Source organism: Arachis hypogaea, chromosome 6 (genome assembly GCF_003086295.3).
Source record: "Arachis hypogaea cultivar Tifrunner chromosome 6, arahy.Tifrunner.gnm2.J5K5, whole genome shotgun sequence".
NCBI classification, from domain to species: domain Eukaryota; kingdom Viridiplantae; phylum Streptophyta; class Magnoliopsida; order Fabales; family Fabaceae; genus Arachis; species Arachis hypogaea.
Genome location: NC_092041.1, coordinates 21859158 through 21873295, shown reverse-complemented (window position 1 = coordinate 21873295; position 14138 = coordinate 21859158). Strand labels below are relative to the sequence as shown.

Sequence of the window (14138 nt, the reverse complement as noted above, 5' to 3'; positions counted from 1 at the left end):
GATCCAAGCTCAAACCGGCCAGGTTTGGGTTACATTTTGAAAAATGAGGCTGCTTTCAAGAAACCAATTTTCTACAACAAAATCTCATTTTCGAAAAATCCAAAGAGTTTCAAAAATTCTGGTGAAATTATTTTTGCAAAGAGGAATAATTATAACAAAAATCAGTTTGTCAAAAGAAATCTATCTCCTCCAAAAACCAGAAAATTTCAACCATTTAATCACTTCAAGCAATATAACTCACCTCAATTTCAGCAACACACATAAAAAAATCATTGTGTTAATTGCAAGAAATTTGGTCACTCATATGCACAATGCTTCATTGAAAAGAGAGTTGTAGGAAACAAAGTTTACAATGTTGTTTGTGATTTCAATGCACTTGGACAACCAAGATGGATTAACTTCAAAGGATCCAAATTAATTTGGATACCTAAGGGTACTTGAAATTCTTCATGCAGATTTGCCTAGCATCCAAGAACAAAAAGGACATGTGGTACATGGATAGTGGATGTTCAAGGTACATGACTGGATGGTCAACCTACTTCATCAAACTAAACAAGTATGATGGAGGTTTTGTGACCTTTGGAGATGATGGTAAAGGTAAAATCATTGCTGTTGAAAAAGTAGGTAATGAGCAATCAACTTTCATTGATGATGTACTTTTAGTATGTGGTTTGAAGCACAATCTTTTGAGTATAAGTCAGCTGTGTGATTTAGGATATTTAGTGACTTTCAAAAGATCTGAATGCTGTGTTGTGAATGAAAAGACAAATGAAGTGATGTTTGTTGCCAAGCGTTTTAATAATATGTATGGACTTACTCTTGATGAACTAAAAGATCAAAATGTAGCTTGTCTTCATTCTAAAGAATCTGAAAAGTGGTTATGGCACAAGAGATTGGGCCATGCAAGTATGTTTCAAATAAACAAATTGTAAAAAAAGAATTAGTAAGAGGTCTTCCGTTGATAAAGTTTGACAAAGACATCACTTGTGATGCTTGCCAAATGGGAAAACAAACAAAAAGTTCTTTTAAACCAAAGGAAGACATCTCTACTAAAAGACCACTTGAGTTGCTACACATTGATTTATTTGGTCCAACAAGAACTCAAAGCCTAGGTGATAAACATTATGGTTTAGTAATTGTGGATGACTATACTAGGTTTGGTTGGGTTTTATTTCTTACACACAAAAATGAAGCATTTTCAGCCTTTGAACCTTTTTGTAAGAAAATTCAAAATGAAAAGGATTTGAAAATTTCTTCTATAAGAAGTGATCATGGAACTGAATTTGAAAATAATTTATTTGAATCCTTTTGTGAGGAATTTGGAATATCTCACAACTTCTCTTGTCCAAGGACACCACAACAAAATGGTGTGGTGGAAAGGAGAAATAGAAGCATACAAGAGATGACAAGAGCTATGCTTTGTGAGGGCAATGTTCCAAAATTCCTTTGGGATGAAGCGGTCAACACGGCTTGCCACATTTTGAATAGAACAATCATAAGGAAATTTTTGAAGAAAACCCCTTATGAACTTTGGAAAGGTTACCACCAAACTTAGACTACTTACACATCTTTGGATGCAAATTTTTGTTTTAAATAACAAGGATAATTTGGGTAAATTTGATCCAAAGGCTTATGAGTGTTTGTTTGTAGGATATTCCACAACTAGTAAAGCATATAGGGTTTATCATCAAGATGCTAGGATTATCGAGGAGTCCATACATGTTACATTTTGTGATACTAACTTGGTGCAAAGCATTTTGGAAGATTGTGATGCAGAAAATCAAGCTCAAAAGAAAGTTGAAACTGGGCAAAATCAAGAAAATAGAAATTCTGTTCAACCTAACCCAGAAACTGCAGTTGCTAAAAATTCGAGAGACAATTCCATTTTGTCTCATGAATCTGAGGGAGATCCTGAAGACAGCAGCACCCAAAGTCCCTTGGTAACTGAATCTGCCTCCAAGTCCACCAGACCTCGTGAATGGAGATTCTTGAAGAATTATCCAGAGAAATTTGTCATTGGGGACGTCTCACAAGGGGTTAGAACTCGGTCATCCATTAGAAAGGCAAATGAAGGTTCAAACATTGCCATTCTCTCACAAATAGAGTCTCAAAATGTCAAGGAAGCCTTTAGTGACACTTCTTGGGTTAAAGCAATGGAGGATGAGCTTCTTCAGTTTGATAAGAACCAAGTGTGGACTTTGGTTCCAAGACCGAGTGGAAAGAAAGTGACCGGCACCAAGTGAATATTTCGGAACAAGTTAGAAGAAGATGACAGCATTGCAAGAAACAAGGCAAGGCTTGTGGCACAAGGATATGACCAAGAAGAACGAATAGACTTTGATGAATCCTTTGCCCCTGTTGCCCGAATGGAAGCCATAAGACTTCTCTTAGCCTATGCTGTATTTTGTGGTTTTAAATTATATCAAATAGATGTGAAATGTGCATTTTTTAATGGTGTGATAAATAGAGAAGTGTATGTGGAGCAGCCACCTGGTTTTGAAAATAAAGAGCATTCTAATCATGTTTTTAAACTATCTAAAGCTCTCTATGGTTTAAGACAAGCTCCTAGAGCTTGGTATGAGAGACTTAGCTCTTTTTTTTTTTGAAAAATAGTTTTCAAAGAGGCACCACAGACACAACTCTATTTATCAAGAATTCTAATGATTCTTTTATTCTAGTCCAAATATATGTTGATGACATTATTTTTGGATCAGCAAATGAATTTCTTTGTTCTGAATTTGGAAAACTCATGACAAGTGAATTTAACATGAGTATGATTGGTGAACTTAATTTTTTTCTTGGGCTGCAAATTAAACAAATTGAAAATGGTATTTTCATTCATCAAGAGAAGTATGCCAATGAATTAGTTAAGAAATTTGGTATGGAAAATGCCAAACCCATAGGAACTCCTATGCACCCAAATTCAAAATTAGATAAGGGAGAAACTGAGAAAGATGTAGATGAGACTAGGTATATAGGAATGATTGGTTCTCTCATGTACTTAACATCCTCTAGACCCGACATTGTGCAATGTGTTGGATTGTGTTCAAGGTTTCAATCCAAACCTAAAGAGTCACATCTTTCAGCAGTTAAAAGGATCATTAGATATGTTCACGGCACATCCAATTTTGGTCTTTGGTATCTTAAGATTGATGATTTTTCTGCAGTTGGTTATTGTGATGCAGATTTTGCTGGTGATAGAGTTGATAGAAGGAGCACTTTAGGCCTATGTTGTTTCCTTGGAAAGTTCTTAAATGTTTGGTCAAGTAAGAAGCAACCAACAGTGGCCTTATACACTACAGAGGCTGAGTATATAGCTGCTTCTTCTTGTTGTTCTCAGCTTTTATGGTTAAAAACACAGTTTGCTGGTTACAAATTAAATGCTGAAAATATTCTCTTGATGTGTGATAATATGAGTGCCATCAATATTTCTAAAAATTCAGTTCTGCACTCTAGGACTAAGCATATTGAAGTGAAATTTCACTCAATAAGAGAACATGTCCAAAAGCGGGATATTAGTATTCAATTTGTTAAATCAGAGGAGCAATTAGCAGATATTTTCACAAAACCATTAGCTGAGGATAGATTCTGCATACTTAGAACTTGTCTAGAAATTTTGAGTTATGACTCTTTATTTGAAAAATGCTGATGTATTTGCTGGAGCTTTTTGTCTCATAAACAGATATGAGATAATTCTGGGCAGGTGATGAACGTTCCTTCAAATCAGCGTGTTTTGGGCTTGTTTCAAGTGAAAGTTAATCTGGGCCAACCCCAAAATCAGATCTAGAGTGGTCCAATGTGTTTCCTTAAATCCAACCATCTCTGGGCCCATATATGAATGTTATATTTTTTGTTGTTGTTTTTGGTGGGCTGGGTACTTAATTTTTTTGAAAAGGATTTTTCATTTAATGTTCTTGATCCAAAAAGTTTTTCAGTTTGAGGTTTTTCAATATTCAAAATTAATTTCCTATTTTGTCTTTCAAATCAAATAAAATCTTCTTTTATGAGGTCAAATCTTTTCATGTCATTTCAAAAGGTGATGCAGTTGCATGGTTTTGGAAATTCACTTTTGGGTACGGTTACCAACACTCCCTCTCTTTCCTCCATAACTTCTCCTCAAACCCTTCGGTTTCTTTCCTCTCACTCCACTGCTTCTCTTCCATCAAAAGCCTAAATCTAACCAAAAGGGGAAGAAAGTTATTGCTAAAAGAGCACCGCGTGAAAAGATTCATAAACTTCCAGGATATCCTAGACCATCAACTCGCTCTCAAGACAACACTTTCACTCCCTCACCTTCTCCTCCTACTTCTCCTCCTCGTACTGCTCCCATGGCGCAGACCAAAACCACGCCACGTTTTCGAGCCCCTGCCAAGCCGACGCCACCGCCTAAGGCAGCGCAAACAAAACCAACTTCCTCGAAACCTAGTTCATCCAAGGGTAAGCGTCCTGCTGTTGAAGACCCTGTTCCTGAGACAGCAAAATCTAAGCCAAGGTCTGTTCCTGTGCGTTCACAAAGAGGTAACCCGCATCTCCCTCTCAAATCTGTTAGAGAACCCGACATTGATCCTTTTGCTCATAAATCACACTTCATGACATCTCACTCAAACTATAACCCTCATCGTTTCAAATCAGCCATGAACCATGACTTTTATGACGGAGTTATTAAGTATCGTACTCTGTGTCCCTCTTTTCTTGTGGATTTACCTAGCTTGAAAAAGAAAGGATTCCCTTTTGTTGAAAATTTGGAATTTTTAGACTGGAATCACCTTTTCAAAATCAAAAAACCTGTGTATCCTCTGTTAGTCAAAGAATTTTATGCCAACATGACTTACCATGAAGGAAGTGTGCACTCTTATGTTAAGGGCAGAGACATTATTTTAAATAATGAAACTATCAGTGATTTTTTGAAGTACACTGATGTTGGGCCATGTGCTTATACATCTGTAAAGTGGGATGAAGGAGTTGGTATCTCTTTTCATGATGCTTTGGCTCACATCTGTGAACATGTTTCCTTAATCAACGACATCACACCTACTCACAAAGCCCTAGGATATGAACGTGCTCAGTTGCACAGAATTGTCAACCACATCTTACTTTCTCAAAGTGGTTCATATCAAAGGGTTTCTTAAACGGACACACTTGTTTTGTATGCCCTAATCACTAAAACAGAAATCTCTTTTGCCTATTTGATGGCTAGATACATGTTTGATTCTGTGAGAAGTGAGAAAGATAAAGCACTACCTTATGGCATGTTTTTAACTTGCATATTTGAACATTTTGGTATTGACCTGTCAAATGAGGATTATGAAAATAGACATTCATACCTAAAAGGGGGTGGTTCAGTGAAACAGCAAAAAGTACTAACTCGATCTGAGAGAGTGGTTCTAGATGATGATGATGATGAAGAGTTCATTCCGGATGACTCTCCTCCTCCTTCCACCGAGGGTACTTCCATCTCTACTGGGAAGCAATCCGCTCTGCTGAATATTGTCAAGGATGTGGTCCAGGAGTTGTCTCCCAATCAAATCATATGATTGCCATGAGCAAAGAACAAAGGAAGCTAGCTAGCAAGCATGAGAATTTCCTCCGAAAATCAAGGGATAGAGTGGCTGTATTTATGAAGTTCATTGATAACCTGAACCAGGATGGAGATCTGGCCATTGAAGATGAGGAAGAAGCTGTTTCAGAGGGGAATGGTTCTGATGCCTAAGAATTGTCTCATGAAAACTGCTGCTACTGCTCTCTTTTTTTTTGTCTCATGAATTTTGTTTCTTTAGCTACTTTAGAATTATTTTTATCTTGGATGACTGTAATAACTCTAAATATTGTTGCACTTTTGTTAGTTCAGTCAGTACTTTAGACTATGGTCTAACTTTTTTCTGCAGGTTCAATATGTTGCTTGTTGTCCGCCCTTGATGACAAAAGGAGGAGTAGGACAATAGGATGGTAAAATGTGTTAGGAAAATTTGTTAGGATAAGTTTTTGGCTTTGCTGCATTAAAACTTGATTTCACATGTTGCTTTTGCTAATGATATCAGCTTAATGAGTGTGCTGATTATATGGTGTTGCCTATTTAATGTGTATAGCTCTTCACTGTACTCTCTTTAAGTGTAATGTAAAACAAGAACAAAGAGGAAAGCATAAATCCAGGGGAAGCTAACCTTGAAAAGGAAAGGGGGAGCAACACAAAAGCAAATGACAAAAATTAAAGGGAGTTTCTAAACCTTACTCAAACTCAGTTCCTTTTGATTATTGCTTAAATCATGTTTGTCTTCAAAGGGGAGATTGTTGAGTTAAGAAATTAACTAAATTAATTAGTGATTACAAACATTATTTTTGTGCAAAATGAATAATTAGTGTTGATTAATTATAATTGCATATTACTAATTATTTATAAAATATTGCAGGGCCAAAATGTGAATTACAGCCCAAATAGAATGAGAAATAAAACAAGGCTGACGGGCCAACAATGTAAACGAAGCCCATAAGAAAACAAAGATGAAGAAATCAGAATGGGCCAAGCATATCACTACCCGATCCAAGCCCGATTTTTCTTCAGCAAGCAATTCCCTCCGTCTTTCTCTTACCAAAGCAACGTTTCTCTCTCTTTTGTCTTAGTCAAATCAGAGTTTCAGAAAAGTAAGAAAGAGAAAGAAAAAGAGCTTCTTCCACACGCCATTCACAGAAGAAGAAAGAAAGAGAAAGATCAAGTTTGAGAGGCCGAAGTCTAATCATCCAGTTCAAACCAAATCAAGCTTAGGTCAAGATTAAAGGTAAACTATTTCCTCTTCCATGCATCAGATCTTCTTCTCTTCTTTCCAACTCTCTGCAAGTCCGAAAATGGCATATAAGGAAAAGTTGCCTTCAGCCCCAATCTGTTGTGTATCCACGGTCTCAAACTTGTCTTGGAGACCAAGTTGGTTTTCAAGGGTCCAGATTAAGTTGATCACTAGAAGGCTTTTGTGGTTGCTGCTTTATGACTTTTGGCGAAGATGAAGGAGTCAAAAGAAAAAGTTTCTACTCTAAGGTTTAATGAGGAAAAGTGAATTTGTGGGTTGGTGAAGCTCAAGGCTCAAGGTGTTGACCTTGGAAGAAGAACCAAGTAACATGCAAGGAGATAAAAGAAGTTTGGTGTTCATTCTGAAACCAAGGAGAGATAACCAGAATATTGAGGTTTTGTTCTGAGAAGTGTTCTTTGAGAGAGTTCAACTAACTGGACAGTGTAACCTAATCAAAGGTGCATTCTGCCAGTAAGAAGAACTGAATCAGAGGCTTGCTAATCTGGTTTTCGCATAGCACAAAGGCCGTTGATGAAGTCAATCTCCTTCATGTTTTACTGATTGTAATGTACTTTTCTAAGTTTATCTTTCTGTAATTTCTTGTGAAAAAATGCATTGTGAGAAAGCTCAAGTAAAAGCCATGAGTGGAAAAAGGCTGAGTGATACACTTGAGAGAAAAGCCTAGAGTTATTTTCTGATTTCTTTAGGTTGGTTAAGTGTCTTGTATCTTGTACCTGTTTGGTATCCTTTTCTTAGTTGGGTTAGCACTAAGAGTGAATAGTTAGATGTTAGCATAGCCAATGTCAAGTTAGGTTAGAACTTGAGTGTGAAATTGGTGTATGTAATACTTTTAACTATAGTGGAAATTCCTCCATTGTTGTAGAGGAGACTGGACGTAGGTTGCATAGCACAAGGCAACCGAACTAGAATATATGCTGGTGTTAGCTTTTCTATTCTCTGCTGTGTTCTGTTTTTCTGATATTCATGAGACAAAAATAAATTGTCTCATAAATTTCCGCTGCTGAGTACAAACAGAATCAGATTTGAAAGTTTTGTTTAAAAAGGGTTATAACAGCTACGAAAAGAAAGACATAGATTCAACCCCCTTTCTCTAAGCCTACCACAACCTTCAGTAAGAATCCTCCCAACCACCGAAAGTTTTGGCTACGGACTTCTACTTTGCCAACCAAGCCTTTTGGTGACTGATGGTGTAGTTGAACCTTGATTGGACTTCCGCAATTATAGATTTGATCTTGATGGACGGGTCAGTCTCAACCAATGGCCTTATAGCCTCAGCAACTGTGTCCGAGTCTAACATGGAATGATCCTTTGAAATCGTTCTCATGGTGCACGTGTGCCTACCGTTGTATCTCTTTATTTTTCAACAACCTTTTTTTCGTATCAAGCTGACTTGGATAAGCCAGTTGTACCCACGCCCATATGTCTTGCATTTTGCATAGAACGTCTGTGGTTCAGACTCATAAACATTGTAGTCGATTCCTCTAGAAATAGTATAACTTCTGATTGCTGCGACGACAGACTTTCTAGAACTATACTCCATTCCGATCCTAAACTCTCCCTTCTCAGGATCAGCAACACCTATAGAAAGCAGAAATCATCATTCATTGATCCATCCAAAATATAAATTAACAAAAACGCATTATTCACTCATCACGTACCTATGTTTGCATATTCCTAAAATTCCGGTGCATTCATGATGTCAAGATCTAAATTACGCATAAAAGATGGGATATTTATCGGTTAACTAACTGCGGGATAAACCACTACATTCTCTGCTGCTGCCTCGACTCCCATGTCACCATCTTCGTCTTTGTCACCAGCTTCATAAGTGGCTTCGAAATCCCCTTCGCTATTACTGTTCATTCCTTCGTACACTACAGCTCTATCAATCATTTTGAATCTCATCTGCCTGTACGTTTTAAACTCAACATACGGCTCAATCTATGGCTGTTGCATCTAAGTTTGCTGATGAACATATTCTGCATACTCTCTTCATCAACGATCGGCATGATATCAAACTGTATTAGACCACCAAAAACTATAACCGGATACCGGTACAATATATTGCTCACTCTCCTCAATATACCGTTCTCCATGTTTTGACAAAGACCGTTTTGAAACTTGATGAATGTCATAGTGCATAAAACCACAAACAAAAACGGATTCTGACACATAAACCTCACTCTCTCATGTGTATCTCGTATAATCTCATCGCTGCGATACACTATCAAATTTGCGGTACCCTCCATTACACTAACAACACACTCAAAGAACACCCAAAGAACAATCAAAGAACACTCTTCATCGCAATGAAAATGGTACCGAGCTTTGCCTTATATAGGCGAAGCACTCAATACACCCCCCATGTTGCATCACCAACCAACCAGCCTTCACCACGCGTAACACGCCCCTCCCCCGTGCTGACTCAACACCCACCCCGCCCCCGCATTGCAGTCTCATACAACCATATTTCGTCACGTGGCATTCATGCCCACCCACGTGCCCACCCACGTGCTGATTGCAACACGTCCCCTCGCCTGTTGAAAATGCCTTCTGACACTCCACTAATTTGTAAATACACACACTGCACCTATTTCCAACTAAAACACCAATAATAAACTCAAACAATTTTTTAGCCCTCATACCACATTGCTGCTTTGTAAGGTATATATATATATTTATAATAAAATTACACCCCACCAGTTTGTTCAAAATATACATTTATTTGTTGGTTTATAAATTCCGACAACTTTAATGTTGGTGTCTAATATAACGCTTTAAGTTTGTATTTGCAAAATCGTCCTAAATTTAACAAAGCAATCAGAACTGTTTTAACAAATACAATAATATACCATAAAGGGATAAAGGAAACCTGGTGTGAAATCAATCTTTTGAAAGAGAGATCAACTAACCAATTTGTCTCCCTTATGCCCTGTTGTGGAAACAAAAAAGCAGCCGCCACTCACTTCCACAAAAGCCATCTCTCTTTTTCTCAGCTCGTGAAACCTTGGAAAAGCATTGTTATCCTTTTCAGTGTTTGTTAAATACAAAATCATGCTGTAGTTAGAATTTAAAGTTCAGGGTTCAGGAACTAGATAGCGTAAATTGGATCCACTTCAGTTTCAGAATCTGAACACCGCCAAGAAGATGTTTTAATCCTTTTGAACTTCTTCCTTTCTCTTCGGAGACGTTTGGATTTCAGCACAAAGTAAGTCATGGTGCCAAGAACGGCAACCGTTACAAAAGTCCCTATGACTGTAATAAGGATTGCAGCCCACCTGCTGCGGCGACCAACAACTATATAAGACGCCGCCATGAATGAAACAGAGGTGCAAACTGAAGCCAACCACAGCATCTTATTGATAATTTCTGTAACTCTCCTTTCGGACTTTGTCTCCCCTCTAACAACCGTGATCTGAACCACCACAACAACCAGTGAAACAAAGAGCGAAATAGCATTGGATATGAAGAAGGCCTTGAAGGACGCAGTGTGCACCACCACGGCCTTGCCCGAATCATCATCACCACCAGGAACAGTGAAGATTGCTGCAAATGCAACCGTTGCAAACAGCGAGGCCACAACGGTTACTGAATTTGTGGCATTATGGATTCCGCTTTGGTGCAACTTCTGCAGCTCCTTCGCAATCCCGCTTACATTCCTGCTTGTTCTCCGGGCTTGTTCGAGCTGGCAGGAGACGTCCATTTTGATCTGTGTCATAGTTTTCCTCAGCTCGTCCCTTGGTTGCTTGAGGTCACTGGATTTACATGCACCAAAACGGACAAGGCAGTCTTTTATCTCCCAGGATTCTTCGGACACTGGAAGTCCTTCAGCAATGTCAAGAGCTGTTTTCTGGTCTCTTGATAGGGCATTCACATTGGTGTCAGGATGAAGTAACAGTTCATTCACTATCTGCATGATTTTATTTATCAAAATTTTTAAGCTAATGAGTGACTGTGTTGTACTTTTGTTTATATAGTAATACACAATTGAATGTATGTATAGTTAAGAATCTTAAGATACATATTCAAATTCATAATGTAGTTCAAAAAGATACATATTTAATCCACAAACCAAATACAAGAAACAGAGACTATAGGGAATGTTGACGATCCTTATGAGTTATAACCTTATGGTTTTACACTATTAACATCCTTCAAATTAAGTTTAAACAATGTGATTTGAATTGTCATATTTGTACATCTAAAAGTAAGTGTTTATTGACATCTAAATAAATCAAAGAATGAAAAGTAGGAGTTTGAGTATTAGAAGATTTTGGACTGGGAGGAAATTAGATGTTTAAAAAACATTTTTCACATGATATATATACCTCTACCCTTTTCTTCCTGGTGGCTATATGCAATGCATTGTTTCCAAACTTGTTAGGCAACATGACTATTGCAGGATCTGCATTAAGAATCATCTTCACCACTTCACAGCTAGTCCCCTTCACAGCCATGTGCAAAGCAGTTTGTCCTTTCTTATCGGTCCTCCGAGCGAGTTGCGGATCATGGGCCAGCAACAGTTTCACCACAGCAACGTGCCCTTGCCGACCAGATAAATGGAGTGCGTTCTTCCCATTGGACTTAGCTATCTCCAACAAGCTAGGATCTCTGTTAAGCAACAGCTCAACAACATCCGCTTGATCCTTCATAGCTGCAGTGACAAGAGGGGTTGCATTTGATTGGCCAAAGGTCTTGCTTAGCTCCGGATCATGGTCTAGAAGCACCTCTACAATGTCTGCAACAACAGTATTTAATTCAAAACTTGTATAGAATCTAAAAAACAAAATGAAAATTGACAATATAAAGACATAGAGATATATAAATTTCTGAAAATACTCTTTTAGGAGTAATTTTGGAGTTGGTTAAATTTATTCACTTTCTTAACTTTATTTTTCTTTTCTAGCCATGCGGACTGTTTTTAAAAGTTATCAAATTTTTAAAAATAAATATATATATTTAACAAATGTTCGACTAAACATTTTTCACTATAAACAATTTCCATCAATCGTTCAAATAATATTTCTCTGTAAAATGGGGTAAGTACATAGAACAAACACTGCATTATATCTTATCATGAATTGTCTTTCTTCTTTTTGGTTTACAACCGAGGTATCGAGAACAATAACTAATCTTTCTCTAACTTGTAGGCACATCAATGGAAGAAACAACTTATACAAAGTTTTAAAGTTTTTCCATGCAACCCTTTCCACTTAACCACACTCCTACTCAGTGTATTTATGCTTGAATTCCTTTTGATAGCAATATTCTTGCTTGTTCCTCTTTCTCTCATTCTATACATGGAAAAATAAATAAATAAATAAAAATGTATACTTGTACATATATATTTACACAAACTAATCTGACTTGCCTACACTTCTGGATAGGATGTGGCCATAGGGGCGCATATTACCATGCAGGTCCCACAGCCAATCCAATAGCTAGGAGAGCAGAATACAAATTAGGGGAAAAAGAAAAAAAAAAAAACTAGATAAGCATAAATACAGTTCCTTCTCTCAAGTAAATGTTCAGTTATATAATTAGAAACATGAATTAAGAAAATGATTAGAAAGCTATTAATATAGATAAATAGAACAAAACTGAACAAAATTACGCAGCGAAATTCACATACCTTTATGACCTTGTTTAGCGGCAATGTGCAAGGGAGAGAAGCCGGCACGGTTCTTGAACGAAAGGGCCTCTTTGGTGGTGTGAGGGAGAAGCTCTTTAACGACATCCAGGTGTCCCTTATCGGCGGCCGTGAACAGCGGCGTCTCTCCCAATTCGTTGACTTCGTTGACGATCGCGGACCTAATCTCCACCACCTCAGCATCAAACTCAGCTCCGCTTAGGGTTCCCGTCATCTGATCATCGATCTCGGCAAGGATTCGTCGAACGGCAGTAACATCGCCGCGCTGGGCAGCGAGGTGGAGCTCGGTGTCATTGTGCCGGCCGGTTACCTGCCTAACATACTTCTTCCTCGGATCGAAGCGCGAGCCGGAGGCGGAGACGACGAGGGACTTGCCGGAGTTGGAGAAGACGAGGGAGTTGCTGGAGTTGGAGACAAAGAGGGTTTCCCTCGGGACGGAAGAGGCAGGGGTGGTGGGCTCGGAGTAGGGGTAGCGGTCCATGGCGGTGGCGGTGGCGGCGGCCGCATGCAATGTGGATGGAGGCTACGTTTACGGTGGTGGTGGTGCTGGGGACGTGGGGTTCGGGTGTAGCCCCATTCGAGAATCGTCCACAACGCAACGCCACAACGCCTGACGGTGATTCGCACCATAAGAGGAAACTCGCTTTCCGAGGGTTCCTGTTGGTTCTGTTTACTTCACCTACGCAAATCTCGTTCTTCATAACCTCTTCTGTTGTGTTTTATCCCATAGAAGATAACTAACCTTTTTTTGTTTATCAATTATTATTATTATTATTATTATTATTATTATTATTATTATTATTATTATTATTATTAAAATTTTTTACCAAATATAAATATTTCATCACAATTTTTTAAATAATAAAAATTTAATAAAATTATAACAAAACAATTAGATCTTCTTTACATAACATTATTGTTTAATTAGTGTTGAGCTCAAAATAAATAAATAAATAAAATTTGATTCAATCTTTATAATTTTTTTAGTTAACAATTTATTAATATTTATGTTTTAAATATTTTCTTTTTTCTTCTTGTCTTTTATTTAACCTTTTGAAATATCTATTTGTCGATAAGAATATAATATTATTATTTAGACTACGAATTTATTATTCTCACTTTTATGTAAAAATAACATTCATTGCATTGAGGCTTTATCACATATTCACCGTTGTCTTAGAGTTAATTATTTATTTTTTGTAAACAATTTTATCTTATTCTGTCGTACTACTAAAAAAGATTGTCAAAGTTTCATTAGAATCCTAACGGTTTATAAGAAAGTAAGTGGATAAATGGTAAACTTGAATAAATTTTTTGTCTTCTTTAACAAGAATATCTTAGAATTTATCGGAAACCACTTTTCAAATACTTTTCTAGTGTCTCGTGAAATATGAGAATAAGTATTTAGAATTACTAGCAATAATTCAGAAATTCAAAAGAGCTACTTTTAGCTACATTAAAAATAGGATGAATAATAAATTACAGCAATAGAAGATAACTCTTCTCTTAATCTCGGAGAACGAAGTTCATATCAAAGTTATTAGAGATGCTACTAGATAAAATACAAAGAGTCATAATATAATTTTGGTGAAGCCAAAAAAGGTCAAAAAGAATAATGCATTGGATTAGTTAATAGATTATATGTAGATGAGTAAAGGAGTCTTAATTTTAAGGATTTAAAAATATTC

The 14138-nt window shown here is 37.3% G+C and overlaps 1 protein-coding gene and 1 long non-coding RNA gene across 2 annotated transcripts; both read right to left on the bottom strand.

Annotated features, from left to right (window-relative positions):
- Positions 1-7703: 7703 nt before the first annotated feature.
- LOC140173437 (uncharacterized) lies at positions 7704-9186 on the bottom strand. Its single transcript, XR_011862249.1, has 2 exons — positions 8459-9186; positions 7704-8378 (listed from the first exon to the last, which is right to left on the bottom strand). It is a non-coding gene; the product is annotated as an uncharacterized lncRNA (long non-coding RNA).
- A 396-nt stretch (positions 9187-9582) lies between these two features.
- On the bottom strand, positions 9583-13225 carry LOC112696447 (ankyrin repeat-containing protein ITN1). Its single transcript, XM_025749220.3, has 3 exons — positions 12433-13225; positions 11129-11538; positions 9583-10710 (listed from the first exon to the last, which is right to left on the bottom strand). Exons 1-3 carry the CDS (start codon positions 12929-12931, stop codon positions 9892-9894), a joined length of 1728 nt encoding a protein of 575 aa, XP_025605005.1. The 5' UTR covers positions 12932-13225; the 3' UTR covers positions 9583-9891.
- Between the last annotated feature and the right edge of the window lie 913 nt (positions 13226-14138).

Excerpts from the sequence above, each read along its gene's own strand:
- LOC112696447 (XM_025749220.3), bottom strand. The coding sequence starts at position 12,931 with ATGGACCGCTACCCCTACTCCGAGCCCACCACCCCTGCCTCTTCCGTC. Across the intron at positions 11,539-12,432 it reads CGCTAAACAAGGTCATAAAG|ACATTGTAGAGGTGCTTCTA; the intron begins GTATGTGAATTT and ends CTGTTGTTGCAG. Across the intron at positions 10,711-11,128 it reads CCAGGAAGAAAAGGGTAGAG|ATAGTGAATGAACTGTTACT; the intron begins GTATATATATCA and ends AAAATCATGCAG.